The 17,345-nt window shown below is 44.2% G+C and overlaps 1 protein-coding gene across 2 annotated transcripts; it reads left to right on the top strand.

Annotated features, from left to right (window-relative positions):
* Positions 1-790: 790 nt before the first annotated feature.
* Positions 791-4,022, top strand: LOC143145044 (uncharacterized). 2 transcript variants are annotated; one of them, XM_076308058.1, is made up of 3 exons: positions 791-1,168; positions 1,797-2,008; positions 2,417-4,022. In XM_076308058.1, the coding sequence occupies exons 1-2, from the start codon at positions 1,066-1,068 to the stop codon at positions 1,856-1,858; spliced, it is 165 nt and encodes a 54-aa protein (XP_076164173.1). In that variant the 5' UTR covers positions 791-1,065; the 3' UTR covers positions 1,859-2,008; positions 2,417-4,022. The 2 variants fall into 2 exon arrangements, with proteins under 2 accessions (XP_076164173.1, XP_076164172.1); XM_076308057.1 differs by lacking the exon at positions 791-1,168 and having other exon boundaries at positions 1,858-2,008.
* Positions 4,023-17,345: the final 13,323 nt, after the last annotated feature.

Raw genomic sequence — 17,345 nt, 5'->3', positions numbered from 1 at the left:
CGTATACATTTCTGATACGTACGTTAACGCACATTTTTAATACATTACTGATTTTGTGTACACTCTTATTACACTCCTACCTTCTACTCGTGCTTGCCACATTTGTGTACATATTTTATACATTCTTACGTTTATGCACACTTTTAAAATATTACTAGCACCGACCTTGCTTTCCACCGCGTTAAACGTTTGTAGTCGTTAACGACAGGATTAATTAATAACTCGGAGTAACACAACGACAGCTCACATCTATACTCAATGATACGCAAAGTGATAATCAGCCTGCGGATTTCATACATTCACGATGCGTGTTAATGACGGCAAATACGTAGAAAATTCATGCAGAATATACGTATTTTACACATTGCTGCAACAATATTAATCGTTTCGCGTAGAGTCTGTTTCAAACAGGTCCAGCTTATTTCTATAGCGACGAATGTATACGAATAGACGTATATACCAGTGATATTAAAAAATACAAGACTCCTCGACGAACTCTCGAAGAGTCAGACTTACGATTAATCCTAGACGCAACTCAAGAACGTTTAAACATTCGATCGTCCAACAAGAAAATTGCCGCGAAGGCACCCATAACGAGTTTCCAGCGCAGAAAATACAAATAATCGTAGCTTCCTCTCGCGGTTGATTCTCGTTCCACAAATTTTCCACCGATCTCCGGTTTCACTTGCATCAATTTTAATTCCCGGCCGTCGCGGCGTTTAGTTGCCGTGACTCGTCGCGACTCGGAAATTACTGTGTCGTGATGCGTCCAGAAATCGAGACGTACACGCGTGTGCAACAGTCTCTAGGACGACACGCTCGCAATTTCTGCTCGCCGGTCTAACCGTTCATTACTCGCCGCGTAGCGTGCCGTGTCGTGGAAAGAAAATCCTGGCACGCATATCTGGTCGGTTTCGATAAAAAAAAGAAAAAGAAAACAACAACAAGAAAAAAAAAAAGAAAAAAATACCAAAGGATATCGTTAAGTTTCACCTGGCGGATCGGCGACGTGGGAAACGACCTCTGTTGCCACATAACGAACAATGATCTACACGTACATGCACGATGACAGTAGGAGAGGAGCATCCAAGAGGGAGTGCGCTACGTGGGCGTTCGGACTCTTCGACGAAAGCTGCGATGATTGCACCGCAATCATTCGCGACGACAGGTAAATTGGGAATCGTTAACGACACAGGGAACTAGACGAGGGGACGACAAGGACAAGATTCCTTTCGAGGGTTTCGTTTGAGACCGATCTACTTGAACTGGTTAGGAAACGATCGATCGAAACGAAACAAACGTGCAACACTCGAGAGACGAATAACCATCTTCAATTGGGGAACGTGTATCGAAGATATATAAGATCAAACGAGACGAGTCGGTAAAGAAAGACTCGTGTGGAACACGAGTAAACATTCGTGTAGAATTCGTGCGATAGAAAAATAGAAACTTTTGAGTTCGAGTCTCTTCCATGAGTCGGTCGCATGCATTTGTTTACATCCGTTGACCCGTCTCGTTGGATCTAATGTATAATTCCGTTAGGAATCACTGTTCGAAATTACGTGTGGATTTCGTAACGCGGCGTCGGCAATTTTAAGATCGTCTAGTGTTGCCATTTGTAGATAACGCGAGATCGGTTCGTAATTGAGACGAACGTGAACGTTTATTAACTCTGTACGTTGAATAACGCGAAAATCTATCGTGTATTCTCTCTGGGAAGTTCTTCCGTCGTTAATTACGGTTGTCAAGGTGCGATGATTGTATGTTTATAATCCATGTATCCTCTATATTTGTAGGCGATTGTAGCATTGTGGAAAATAAGAAGGATTACTGGTGTCATCCATCTAATGACCTCTGAATACGTAAGATCGGATAGACGCGACTCCAAAGTCGGAGTGATCCGATGATCAACGATTCGAAACATTTGGGATCGTACAAGGACAAGAAAATTCCTGGACTCGTGGAATTCGATACAAGTCGAGTGTTTCAAGAACTTTGGAAATCTCGAGTAAGCTAAACGTCTCGGGATGTACCGAAGATTCTAGGATTCTCGAGTATAACGAAGATCTGACTGTTTGAAAAGCTGAGTTGTCGTAAATTTCTCGAAGGCTTTTGAAGATTTTTGGAGTACCTGTAGTCGTTCTGTAAATCGTTTCGGTACTCGAGTCCTCTAGGAAACTACTGGTGATAATAGGCCTCAAATATTAGGTTGTTTCGAAAGTCATTTCGTTGTTGCTTTTGGTGAAAATGAAACACGATTCTTTTAGACTGTATAAACATTTCATTAAATTATATATTCTTCATTTTGGAAAACGAAATTACTTTCCGAGCAACCTAATAGTTTCGAGGTTCCCCTCTTTCGAAGATCTTGCAGTTAGAAATTGTTGAGGAGGATATTGATATCGAGTTTCTCTAGATCCAGGTACCATTTCTCGAATCTTCAATGTCGTCTGCATCTACTTTGGATCTGGGATCTCAAAAGTCCAGTGTTGTCTATACCTGCTTTCATCCAAAGTTTCGTGTTTCTATTGTAACGAGTTCAGGATCGTCGGTTTTGCAGTCCACGGATCGAGGAAGTTGGTCGAGGCCTCATCGAGATCGTCTGTATATATTTTCCAGAATCTAGTGCTATAACCGTTTCCACGAATCTGGATTAGGTTTGGATTAGGTCTCAACGGTCCACTACCGTTTCCAGTACCGTTACCTGTACCGTTGCTTGTACCCCACGTATAGAGTTTAAGTCTGGGTTATATCCCAAGAGTCCAGTATTATGTACAGGGTGTTACCGGACGAGTGATACCATCGGGCAGATGGTGATTCTACGTGGTGGAAAAGTAAGTCGGAAAAAGGAAATAACATTTTTCACAGTGAAAGCATCTGGTGCTCGAGATTTCCAGACGTGCATCTGTAGTAGCTAAGTATAATATTACCCGATAATAATTAAAAATGTATCAACTAGAAATTTTCATACTCGACTTTGAGTAATAACAAAACGTATTACTAGGTAACACTTGACATAATTGACACAAGGTGCGCAATTAAAAGGCTTTATTCAACTTCGATTCACTTTGATAAAATTGCAATAAGTGCATCAATCGCATCCTATATTCTCACACGCATTCGTTCCTTTTCGTTCTAATTCTTAACCTTTTTCACTCTATGCATCTGGTCACGTTCACCCAAAATTCTTCAGTCTGGCGCCATCTCAATTCCTCGTCTTTCGCATCTCACAATCAGTCAGGACACCCCGCCGTTCAATTCAAACGCTCTTCTTTCGCCTCTCGCTCGTCGATCTTAAACGTTTCACATTTTCACCGTACCACGCAATCAGAAATACAATACATCATTCGTTGCCTAACTGTTCCACAGATCGTCTACAGTATTATTTACACACTTTCGAACTCGCTTTTCTCGTAAACGAAGCTTCGAATAGAAAAATATTCTTCCTTCTTTTCGACTTATTTTCGTACGTAGAATCACCAACTGTTCGATAACTCTCTGTACACGTATTTCCATGAAACAAGGATCTCATTTGTCGGATCAACGTACAATTCGCAAATCTAGAGATAGATAGCAATTTTCTACATTGTCCATATCGGGCCGACATTGGTCCAATGTCGTCCGTGTCTACGTTCACGACTACGTATTTTCTACGAATCTGAGAATTCTATTGCAACGAGGATCACCTATACAGGGTCTCGAGAGTTCGATAGAGTTTACAATTCTTTTTTATCAATCCCAGTGTCTCTTTACCCCTTGTAAGACAGCGTTATCTTGCCCAAACTCCAAATAAACACAAAGACGACCTATCTAAGCTAAAACTCCAAATAAGTGTAAACACGCCCAATCCGGTCTAAATTCCAAGGTAACCTCTCCAAAGACATCGTATAAAAACCTCCTGCTGGAAAACAAAGAAGGTCATTTCTGTTTCCAACTTGAAACTCGTGGCACATATTTTCACCGTATTTTCACGGTTAGTGTAAAAGTGATTTCGCGCGTTACTTCGACCCGCGTAGCTACAAGAAAAAGATCCTTCTGGTTGTTTCCTTACAGAAAGAAGTCCGATAAACGTACCACAATTTCGAGTGGTCAATGCCCCACTCGTATTACATTTAAAATGTCCTTTACGCGGCAAAAGTCCCGTCACAATATCCCGGTACCGATGTACCGGAGAACGAGCTATAATCTCGACCAATTCCCGTGGTTTCTTTCACTCGAAGTGAATACGCGTCCCACGATCACCGAACCGGAGCGTCAACCGCGAGTGCTTGTTTAATTTATCAAAATACAAGGTTCTCGCGTGCGCTGTCCCGGCCGATTACACGATTTTTCCACGTTGGTTGGCCCGACTCCCCCGGCCGTCACGGAAACACGCCCTTGGGAGATGAAGATCGACGGCAATTTCAATCTACCGTGAAGTTACTTTGTACGGCCGCGAGTCACGTCAGGTCACGAAATTTGCTACCGTGGCGGCTCACGCGAGCCGCGTACAGGCCCACCGTGCCGGACCTCGATTCGTATTCATCGCTCGGAACGTTCCCCCTCTCCCGCTCGGTCCCTCCGTCGAGCGGCCCGTTCCTCGAAGAGCGGCTCCCCCGCCCCCCACTCTCCAGGCTGGCTCGATTCCCCGACAAAGTAACCCGCTAAACATACGTCTCGTTCTTTTTCTTCTCGAGCTTGTGTCGTTCCACGATTTTTCTGCCTGTCCCTTCGTTCGTTCGTTCGTTCGTTCGTTCGTTTCCACTCTCCACGCCTATTTACGTGGATGCCTTTAAAGAGGAATCGGCTCGCATGTCGGCCGACCAACGCTCCGGGATCCGGCAACTCCTACGGATAATGAGCCCAGGGAAGTATATACATTGTACGCGAAAGTGTACACGGTACGTGCAGGCATCCAGGCTCCTAAAGTGCCGTTCGTGCGCTTCGAGAGGATCGTTCGGTGCAATTTTCTCCGTGCGTGGTTCCACTGTGATAACGATTTCCGTAATCGACACCCGTTTCCCGCGCGGGCAGGACTTGGGTACAGGATGGTGTCGGTAAAGTGGCGCACGGGACGACGACAGTGCCGACTAGTCTTCTAGCGGCGTTCTTTTTCTCCGCGTCGGTGACGTCGATTGGGAAATTCAACGTGTCATCGGCACAGGGGAAGGAAGGAAACGGATAGCGAGCAATGAGCGTCGGTAACAGAAGGAAGTTTCGGTAGGTAAGGTCGTCCTAGTTTTCGTTGCGCGGGTCTCGAGGTCGGGTGGTACTTTTCATCGCTCATAGGTGGCGGAGAGTGGAATTCGAGACACTAGCGGCTCGATCGGCGTCTTCGTTTGAATTCGAATATCTTCGGAAGCTTCCACGATTGTCGATGTGTGGAGTAATTTATGTACGAAATGTGTACATCTTTGTCTACGCGAAACTATTTGGATTTGGTTTGTTATATTTGCCCGGATCGTATCTTTGAAATATAAAGTGTACTTTATCCAACGATACGGGGTAGTTAAGTATAATTTTATAGTTTAAGATTACTTGAGATTTTTAATTTATCGTGTAGCTGGTATTCTTGATGTTGAGCTCGTTTCTTTTATCGCGGAGGTCCTTAAACCTGCTATTAATCGTGTAAAACAATTTCTCGATAGTTTTTCAACGGTTCGATCAGATTATCCGACCGATTATCATTCGACGACCCGATATCGTGGAATCTAAGGCAGGATCTGCCGAGATAATTCTAGTCGATATCGTTGCTTTTTAGAAATTAGTATCGTCGAATTTAATAATTTCTCAACATTCTTTTTGCATCGATTTAAGTGTCTCGTAAATGCGAGCCATTTTGCAATATACCCGACTATACATCGCGTCTTCGCGATCCCTATGTTATATGTCATCTTACCGAACGAAGACGTTCGAAAAATAAAATCATTACATGATTTCGATCTCTGGCAAGGCCACCGTACATTATTAAAAAAATCAAACTTTAAGAATTACGATTAAGCTATTTACGAGTACGCTATTTCGAAGAAACGCTGGAATCTCACTACTAGAAAAATTATTGGGTTATTCGGAAAGTCATTTTTTTTTTTCTGGTGAAAATGAAACACGATTTTTTTAGAACGTATAAACATTTCATCAAACTATATATTCCCCCTTTTGGAAAACGAAATCACTTTTCGAACAACTCGACACATTTACAATTGCAACGTTTCAAAAAATTTATTCGAAACATTCGAAACCGAAAAGTCTCACCGTTTCTCTCCACGCACACCAAAGTGTCTCTTTCCCGGAATGGAAATTTCCCCCCTCGAATGAGATTTCCAGAAAGCGTCGGTAAATTTTAACACGAGTACACTACTTCCAAGAAACGCTCTGTTCCCACCACCGTGAGAATCAAGTGTCAATTAGATACAAATGAAGTTTAAGAATCTTGTAAAAAAATGTCTACACCGGTCATCGTGCCAATGTACCTGAACCACCTTCGAAAATTTCCCCGGACCGACATCGAGTGATCCCTCCGAAGATTTTCAGCGCGAAGAATCATTTTCTTTTGGTAGGTTGCGCGCGAGATCGTTTCCCCGATTGGATTCGTTTCGATCGTTTTCGGGGTAGCGGGGCGTATGAGAATCGGCGTGGATTACACGGTATCTCGTCGGTCGTCTCATGAATTAGGCATCGGACAAGTTAATGAAAGTTTTCCCGGGCCATTACGCCTAATAATAGAGCAGTCGGCCGCTGTCCCCCGATTGGTGGCCGAACGACGTACGATACCGGGACGCGCGACCCGGTGAACGTACGGGACGAAAACGAAATTGGTAACTTAAATAACTCGCGGTCGATTATAATTTTCGACGGCGGGCCACGGTCTCTTACGAGACCAAATACTTTACGAGGGTAGTCGGCATACGGAATAAGGTGATACGCGTAGATTATAGTGATTTCGCGTCCGGGCCAATTACGCGCGCGTGTAATAGGCGCGACCGGCGCGTGTAATTATTATGATAAAGTTCGCCGCTGGCTCCGCGCACCTCTTCGCCGGGATCACATCGGCGAGCGCCTCGTATTTCGTCGCCAGGGGAAAAACTGGTATCGCACGTTCGATTTGCATTATCCCGACATAAATAACCACGGGGCACCTGTACGCGTTCGTAATCATTCGCACGGCCGTGAATTCGCGCGATCGTTTCGCAAATTCGCGGACTCGATGAGATCGGGATCGCGGAGCTCGCGAAATTCTTCTGTATCCCTCTGTAGAGTTATCGTCGTTATCTTTGCTTTAATACGGAACGCGTTCAACGCCAATCTCTGCGTTTCGAGTCCCGTGAGGGCTAAATACACGTCCCGATACGATCACGACTATTCGTCTCTATTGTATCGTTCAATTTATAACGATAGAATTGACCGAACGGGTCAATTGTACTTTGAAACTTCTTTTTTAAATTAGTCGATTATTAACGGTGTCTTTGTCTACAATGTTCGTGGACAATTAGTGAAATGGATAACTAACGGTATTCGTGAATTAATTTACCCTTTTCCAATTTCACTTTGGAAACATTTGTACGATCCAAGACAAATAGGAATACGTTCACAGGGGGTAGTTAACATTCGAACTACCAAAGGGGTCAATTCGACCTGTTTGAAACTCCTTTTTTAAATTAGTTAATTATTAACGGTGTCTCCGCTTGCAATATTCGTGAACAATTATTAAAATAGACGTTTAACGGCACTCGTAAATTAATTTGCCTTTTCCTCTTTTAACTTCAAAGAGGCTCATGTGATCTGAGACAAATTGGAATATTATTCAACGTTGGTAGGTCTAGTGTTTATATGGAGTGTCGTGGAATACTTTTTGATTTATTTTTTGCTTTTAAAGTGTCAAATGGTTTCTTCGTCTTCCCGAAGTACCATTTTATAGCACGATCAGAATTCCATAGATCAGTTTATGAATATTTCTAGAGATTTTAAGTTTTCGCTTTTCATATTACTTTTAAGAATAGTGTTACGCGACCGATAGCCTACTGTAACGGTTCTGTATAATTTTTCTGTATTTTTGTTCATCAAAGATCTTAACCCGTAAATACATAAATAACAATTGAATTTCTTCTCGTCGTATCGCATCTTTTTTAAACAAGCGAACGCACGGGTATCTCTTTTGCACTGTTCTAGATTCCAATGCGCGATTCTCTTAAGATTTTAATTTCGAGATTGTTGGAAAGTGGACAATTTTAGACTTGAACTTGTTCTTCGACTCGTCGATTCGATTCGTTCGTTCTCTGTTCGTGGAAATGATTAATTCTTTCGCTATCGAAAGAGTATGTGAGATAAGGATCCCTCGATCGGACGACATCGATCGGTGATCGAAATCGATACAGTATCGGTGTTTACAGCACGTGTTTTTAATATGTACTTTAAGGTTCTAAGGTGCGACAATTTGTTAGTGAAATTTAATTCTACACAGTTCGGGTATAGTATCGAGACCGTGCAGTTTGTAGATTTACTAACCAGGAGGACAATATATTTTAGTGTTTTATATATTTACGATACAATATGGTAATTTTATAACGCGCCGACGAAAAAATCTTTAGGCCTGGTAAAGAGGTCGTGTGTGTGTGTGTGTGTGTGCGTGGCGAAAACACCGCGCAAATTTGCTCAAATTGGGCCATAATTTAGGCATTATTTTTGTTTTCGACTTATTTTCGACGTTTCTCAATCGATTTTAATGCGATCGGGATACGTGTTTGTGTGTCGTGCACGTGTTTTACGTGTTAAGAGTGGACAAAAAAGAATGATTTACGAGAAATAAATGTAAAAAATAGAAAAATCTAGAAGAAATTGTTGAATGTGTTTCTCGTAACTTAAGAACACGCAATAAATGTGCAGGTGTAAATCGTGGGGCGAACGATTTTAAAAAAATTAATAAACAAATACGATATACGAACCATGTAAGCCCTCGATAAATTTTTTAGTCAGATCCTACGCAATACTTTTATAATTATAATTTTAATACTAATAATTTAATACTTTTCAATTTTAAGATTCGTAACTAACTCTTGTATTTCAATTAACAATCTTCGAACGAACCTTGAGATTCTGCTTTATCTTAAATATTTGCAATACATTACTATTACGAGATGTAATTATCTTTCAAGTTTAATGATTTTAACGAAAGAGACACTTATACGATTGGAGTAAAATTAAAATACATTGTTCTATTCGTGCGCACAATAATGTGTAAATACACTTATAAATTACGTTCGATCGACTACGTGTATTGTTTTACTTATGCAGCTCGTATTGTCCGCAATATAGTGTTCTATTTCAATGTATAAACGCACATATTTCAGCAACCACTTTAAACAGATAGAAACTCTTTCGTGAAGATCAACCTCTTCAGGGACAAATAATTGTGCTCGAAACGAATAATAATTCAAACTGACATTGACCTATGACATATATCGATCTTTCGACTATATTACCGTCTTAAATCATCGAGAAATTTAATTATGATTATTTATTCCCAATTTTAACGGTTACTTCTATATTTCAATGTTAAAAATAACCTGAAAATTAAACGTATGCATACTAGTATTATCGAAGAGGTCGATTTCGACGATGACAGCTGTACGTACAAAAAGATTGGCTGCTCGACGAAGGCGTTAAGATCGGTTCAAGATTTCGAAATATTTTTAATTCCTTCGCGCGACCCAATTCACCGAGACTTTCGAAGTACAAAATTGACCGTTACTCTCAACACGCAAAGTCGATTAACAATATTTTAAAGACTAACGAAAGAATTTTCTCTGCTGTGGTTTCGATGTATAATAGTAACTCAAAAATTCCTCGAGAGCTTCCGAAAGACAAAATCGTTCATCGATCGTTGCACCGAACGTAGAAAAACGTTTAAATAAATCTCAAAGGCTAAAGAAAGAAAAATTTTCTCCGCAGGAGCTTTGATGTTGTCGCGTAAAAATTCCTCGAGAACTTGCAAAAGACAAAATCGTTCATCGATCGTTGCACCGAACGTAGAAAAACGTTGAACAAAATCTCAAAGGCTAAAGAAAGAAAAATTTTCTCCGCAGAGGCTTTGATGTTGTCGCGCAAAGATTCCTCGAGGACTTGCAAAAGACGAAATCGTTCATCGATCGTTGCACAGGACGTGGAAAAATAATTCAACAAAATGTAGAAGGTCGGAAAGGAAATCGATTTTAGTTTTACGGGGGGTTTCGAAGTTCTCGCGTAAAGAAATCGACGATACTTGATCGCGATTAGGTGGTACAGCTCTCGAAATATTCGTTTTTTTTTGTCGTGAATCGGTACAAGATCGAACTCGCATTTATATCGAGGCTGATGCGCTTACATCGTCGGCTGGATTAGCGCGACGGTACGCGTTATGCGCGATGTTTAATGCATGGCGTTTCGCCGTGTGCGTCGGGGGCGTAGAAAATTGAATCGGAATTCGGATCGATACGCGACAGGAGCTCAGGAAGTTCACTTATCTGGTATCTGGACCCGACGGTGGACCGTTGCGCCGAATAGAAACGACCGATTCGTTTAATCGATCGAATTCGGCCCGTTCTCGACGCCTTGCGCAAGAAAAAGGTAATTCGGGATTCGTGGATACGTTTGTTCGCGCCTCGACTATCCGCGAGCTGTGAATTTTTACCGGGAATACAATGGAATTGAGGTCTTTATCGAGGAGAAAAAGAGGGAAACAAAAAATGGAAATCGTAGTTCCTTGAGAAATTTTTACGATATCGATTTATACACGTGTATTATGTATTTATACGTTTTATATAAATTTCAGTAACTTACGTACGAGGGTCGTCCAAGAAGTAATACACGTATCGAAATGATAACAATACGATTGCATTTTTAAAGATTTTCTTGTTAATTTCTTCAACGTATATATTAGGGGGACCGGAAAGTGATGTCGTTTCCCGAAATTAGGGGGACCGGAAAGTGATGTCGTTTCCCGACATTACATTCCGGTCCACCTAATATTATATTTATTATGGGGACCGGAAAGTGATGTCGTTTCCAGACATTACATTCCGGTCCACCTAATATCATATTTATTAGGGGGACCGGAAAGTGATGTCGTTTCCCGAAATTATGGGGACCGGAAAGTGATGTCGTTTCCCGAAATTAGGGAGACCGGAAAGTGATGTCGTTTCCCGAAATTAGGGGGACCGGAAAGTGATGTCGTTTCCCGAAATTATGGGGACCGGAAAGTGATGTCGTTTCCCGAAATTATGGGGACCGGAAAGTGATGTCGTTTCCCGAAATTATGGGGACCGGAAAGTGATGTCGTTTCCCGAAATTAGGGGGACCGGAAAGTGATGTCGTTTCCCGAAATTATGGGGACCGGAAAGTGATGTCGTTTCCCGAAATTAGGGGGACCGGAAAGTGATGTCGTTTCCCGAAATTAGGGGGACCGGAAAGTGATGTCGTTTCCCGAAATTATGGGGACCGGAAAGTGATGTCGTTTCCCGAAATTATGGGGACCGGAAAGTGATGTCGTTTCCCGAAATTAGGTGGACCGAAAAGTGATGTCGTTTCCCGAAATTAGGTGGACCGGAAAGTGATGTCGTTTCCCGAAATTAGGGGGACCGGAAAGTGATGTCGTTTCCCGAAATTAGGGGGACCGGAAAGTGATGTCGTTTCCCGAAATTATGGGGACCGGAAAGTGATGTCGTTTCCCGAAATTAGGGGGACCGGAAAGTGATGTCGTTTCCCGAAATTAGGTGGACCGGAAAGTGATGTCGTTTCCCGACATTACATTCCGGTCCACCTAATATTTAATATTATATTTATTAACCCGTTAATTATTTATTAATAATTTATTAATAAATTAACATTTATTAATATTATATTTATTAGGGGGACCGGAAAGTGATGTCGTTTCCCGAAATTAGGGGGACCGGAAAGTGATGTCGTTTCCCGAAATTATGGGGACCGGAAAGTGATGTCGTTTCCCGAAATTATGGGGACCGGAAAGTGATGTCGTTTCCCGAAATTAGGGGGACCGGAAAGTGATGTCGTTTCCCGAAATTATGGGGACCGGAAAGTGATGTCGTTTCCCGAAATTATGGGGACCGGAAAGTGATGTCGTTTCCCGAAATTAGGGGGACCGGAAAGTGATGTCGTTTCCCGAAATTAGGGGGACCGGAAAGTGATGTCGTTTCCCGAAATTAGGGGGACCGGAAAGTGATGTCGTTTCCCGAAATTATGGGGACCGGAAAGTGATGTCGTTTCCCGAAATTAGGGGGACCGGAAACTGATGTCGTTTCCCGAAATTAGGGGGACCGGAAAGTGATGTCGTTTCCCGAAATTAGGGGGACCGGAAACTGATGTCGTTTCCCGAAATTAGGGGGACCGGAAAGTGATGTCGTTTCCCGAAATTAGGGGTACCGGAAAGTGATGTCGTTTCCCGAAATTATGGGGACCGGAAAGTGATGTCGTTTCCCGAAATTATGGGGACCGGAAAGTGATGTCGTTTCCCGAAATTAGGGGGACCGGAAAGTGATGTCGTTTCCCGAAATTAGGGGGACCGGAAAGTGATGTCGTTTCCCGAAATTATGGGGACCGGAAAGTGATGTCGTTTCCCGAAATTATGGGGACCGGAAAGTGATGTCGTTTCCCGAAATTAGGGGGACCGGAAAGTGATGTCGTTTCCCGAAATTAGGTGGACCGGAAAGTGATGTCGTTTCCCGAAATTAGGGGGACCGGAAAGTGATGTCGTTTCCCGAAATTAGGGGGACCGGAAAGTGATGTCGTTTCCCGAAATTATGGGGACCAGAAAGTGATGTCGTTTCCCGATATTAGGGGGACCGGAAAGTGATGTCGTTTCCCGAAATTATGAGGACCGGAAAGTGATGTCGTTTCCCGAAATTATGGGGACCGGAAAGTGATGTCGTTTCCAGAAATTATGGGGACCGGAAAGTGATGTCGTTTCCCGAAATTAGGGGGACCGGAAAGTGATGTCGTTTCCCGAAATTAGGGGGACCGGAAAGTGATGTCGTTTCCCGAAATTATGGGGACCGGAAAGTGATGTCGTTTCCCGAAATTAGGTGGACCGGAAAGTGATGTCGTTTCCCGAAATTATGAGGACCGGAAAGTGATGTCGTTTCCCGAAATTATGGGGACCGGAAAGTGATGTCGTTTCCCGAAATTATGGGGACCGGAAAGTGATGTCGTTTCCCGAAATTATGGGGACCGGAAAGTGATGTCGTTTCCCGAAATTAGAGGGACCGGAAAGTGATGTCGTTTCCCGAAATTATGGGGACCGGAAAGTGATGTCGTTTCCCGAAATTAGGTGGACCGGAAAGTGATGTCGTTTCCCGAAATTAGGGGGACCGGAAAGTGATGTCGTTTCCCGAAATTAGGGGGACCGGAAAGTGATGTCGTTTCCCGAAATTATGGGGACCGGAAAGTGATGTCGTTTCCCGAAATTAGGGGGACCTGGAAGTGATGTCGTTTCCCGAAATTAGGGGGACCGGAAAATGATGTCGTTTCCCGAAATTAGGGGGACCGGAAAGTGATGTCGTTTCCCGAAATTATGGGGACCGGAAAGTGATGTCGTTTCCCGAAATTATGGGGACCGGAAAGTGATGTCGTTTCCCGAAATTATGGGGACCGGAAAGTGATGTCGTTTCCCGAAATTAGGGGGACCGGAAAGTGATGTCGTTTCCCGAAATTATGGGGACCGGAAAGTGATGTCGTTTCCCGAATTTAGGTGGACCGGAAAGTGATGTCGTTTCCCGAAATTAGGGGGACCGGAAAGTGATGTCGTTTCCCGAAATTAGGGGGACCGGAAAGTGATGTCGTTTCCCGAAATTAGGGGGACCGGAAAGTGATGTCGTTTCCCGAAATTATGGGGACCGGAAAGTGATGTCGTTTCCCGAAATTAGGGGGACCGGAAAGTGATGTCGTTTCCCGAAATTAGGGGGACCGGAAAGTGATGTCGTTTCCCGAAATTAGGGGTACCGGAAAGTGATGTCGTTTCCCGAAATTATGGGGACCGGAAAGTGATGTCGTTTCCCGAAATTATGGGGACCGGAAAGTGATGTCGTTTCCCGAAATTAGGGGGACCGGAAAGTGATGTCGTTTCCCGAAATTAGGGGGACCGGAAAGTGATGTCGTTTCCCGAAATTATGGGGACCGGAAAGTGATGTCGTTTCCCGAAATTAGGGGGACCGGGAAGTGATGTCGTTTCCCGAAATTAGGGGGACCGGAAAGTGATGTCGTTTCCCGAAATTAGGGGGACCGGAAACTGATGTCGTTTCCCGAAATTAGGGGGACCGGAAAGTGATGTCGTTTCCCGAAATTAGGGGTACCGGAAAGTGATGTCGTTTCCCGAAATTATGGGGACCGGAAAGTGATGTCGTTTCCCGAAATTATGGGGACCGGAAAGTGATGTCGTTTCCCGAAATTAGGGGGACCGGAAAGTGATGTCGTTTCCCGAAATTAGGGGGACCGGAAAGTGATGTCGTTTCCCGAAATTATGGGGACCGGAAAGTGATGTCGTTTCCCGAAATTATGGGGACCGGAAAGTGATGTCGTTTCCCGAAATTAGGGGGACCGGAAAGTGATGTCGTTTCCCGAAATTAGGTGGACCGGAAAGTGATGTCGTTTCCCGAAATTAGGGGGACCGGAAAGTGATGTCGTTTCCCGAAATTAGGGGGACCGGAAAGTGATGTCGTTTCCCGAAATTATGGGGACCAGAAAGTGATGTCGTTTCCCGATATTAGGGGGACCGGAAAGTGATGTCGTTTCCCGAAATTATGAGGACCGGAAAGTGATGTCGTTTCCCGAAATTATGGGGACCGGAAAGTGATGTCGTTTCCAGAAATTATGGGGACCGGAAAGTGATGTCGTTTCCCGAAATTAGGGGGACCGGAAAGTGATGTCGTTTCCCGAAATTAGGGGGACCGGAAAGTGATGTCGTTTCCCGAAATTATGGGGACCGGAAAGTGATGTCGTTTCCCGAAATTAGGTGGACCGGAAAGTGATGTCGTTTCCCGAAATTATGGGGACCGGAAAGTGATGTCGTTTCCCGAAATTATGGGGACCGGAAAGTGATGTCGTTTCCCGAAATTATGGGGACCGGAAAGTGATGTCGTTTCCCGAAATTAGAGGGACCGGAAAGTGATGTCGTTTCCCGAAATTATGGGGACCGGAAAGTGATGTCGTTTCCCGAAATTAGGTGGACCGGAAAGTGATGTCGTTTCCCGAAATTAGGGGGACCGGAAAGTGATGTCGTTTCCCGAAATTAGGGGGACCGGAAAGTGATGTCGTTTCCCGAAATTATGGGGACCGGAAAGTGATGTCGTTTCCCGAAATTAGGGGGACCTGGAAGTGATGTCGTTTCCCGAAATTAGGGGGACCGGAAAATGATGTCGTTTCCCGAAATTAGGGGGACCGGAAAGTGATGTCGTTTCCCGAAATTATGGGGACCGGAAAGTGATGTCGTTTCCCGAAATTATGGGGACCGGAAAGTGATGTCGTTTCCCGAAATTATGGGGACCGGAAAGTGATGTCGTTTCCCGAAATTAGGGGGACCGGAAAGTGATGTCGTTTCCCGAAATTATGGGGACCGGAAAGTGATGTCGTTTCCCGAAATTATGGGGACCGGAAAGTGATGTCGTTTCCCGAAATTATGGGGACCGGAAAGTGATGTCGTTTCCCGAAATTATGGGGACCGGAAAGTGATGTCGTTTCCCGAAATTATGGGGACCGGAAAGTGATGTCGTTTCCCGAAATTAGGGGGACCGGAAAGTGATGTCGTTTCCCGAAATTAGGCGGACCGGAAAGTGATGTCGTTTCCCGAAATTATGGGGACCGGAAAGTGATGTCGTTTCCCGAAATTATGGGGACCGGAAAGTGATGTCGTTTCCCGAAATTAGGGGGACCGGAAAGTGATGTCGTTTCCCGAAATTAAGCGGACCGGAAAGTGATGTCGTTTCCCGAAATTATGGGGACCGGAAAGTGATGTCGTTTCCCGAAATTATGGGGACCGGAAAGTGATGTCGTTTCCCGAAATTAGGGGGACCGGAAAGTGATGTCGTTTCCCGAAATTAGGGGGACCGGAAAGTGATGTCGTTTCCCGAAATTATGGGGACCGGAAAGTGATGTCGTTTCCCGAAATTAGGGGGACCGGGAAGTGATGTCGTTTCCCGAAATTAGGGGGACCGGAAAGTGATGTCGTTTCCCGAAATTAGGGGGACCGGAAAGTGATGTCGTTTCCCGAAATTATGGGGACCGGAAAGTGATGTCGTTTCCCGAAATTATGGGGACCGGAAAGTGATGTCGTTTCCCGAAATTAGGGGGACCGGAAAGTGATGTCGTTTCCCGAAATTAGGGGGACCGGAAAGTGATGTCGTTTCCCGAAATTATGGGGACCGGAAAGTGATGTCGTTTCCCGAAATTAGGGGGACCGGGAAGTGATGTCGTTTCCCGAAATTAGGTGGACCGGAAAGTGATGTCGTTACCCGAAATTAGGGGGACCGGAAAGTGATGTCGTTTCCCGAAATTATGGGGACCGGAAAGTGATGTCGTTTCCCGAAATTATGGGGACCGGAAAGTGATGTCGTTTCCCGAAATTATGGGGACCGGAAAGTGATGTCGTTTCCCGAAATTAGGGGGACCGGAAAGTGATGTCGTTTCCCGAAATTAGGGGGACCGGAAAGTGATGTCGTTTCCCGTAATTATGGGGACCGGAAAGTGATGTCGTTTCCCGAAATTAGGGGGACCGGAAAGTGATGTCGTTTCCCGAAATTATGGGGACCGGAAAGTGATGTCGTTTCCCGAAATTAGGGGGACCGGAAAGTGATGTCGTTTCCCGAAATTAGGTGGACCGGAAAGTGATGTCGTTTCCCGACATTACATTCCGGTCCACCTAATATTTAATATTATATTTATTAACCCGTTAATTATTTATTAATAATTTATTAATAAATTAACATTTATTAATATTATATTTATTAGGGGGACCGGAAAGTGATGTCGTTTCCCGAAATTAGGGGGACCGGAAAGTGATGTCGTTTCCCGAAATTAGGTGGACCGGAAAGTGATGTCGTTTCCCGAAATTATGGGGACCGGAAAGTGATGTCGTTTCCCGAAATTAGGGGGACCGAAAAGTGATGTCGTTTCCCGAAATTAGGGGGACCGGAAAGTGATGTCGTTTCCCGAAATTAGGGGGACCGGAAAGTGATGTCGTTTCCCGAAATTAGGGGGACCGGAAAGTGATGTCGTTTCCCGAAATTAGGGGGACCGGAAAGTGATGTCGTTTCCCCGAAATTAGGGGGACCGGAAAGTGATGTCGTTTCCCGAAATTATGGGGACCGGAATGTGATGTCGTTTCCCGA

This window comes from Ptiloglossa arizonensis, chromosome 3 (assembly GCF_051014685.1).
Source record: "Ptiloglossa arizonensis isolate GNS036 chromosome 3, iyPtiAriz1_principal, whole genome shotgun sequence".
Lineage (NCBI taxonomy): Eukaryota > Metazoa > Arthropoda > Insecta > Hymenoptera > Colletidae > Ptiloglossa > Ptiloglossa arizonensis.
Note: the sequence above shows the minus strand (reverse complement) of the source record. Positions and strands in the feature narration are given on the sequence as shown.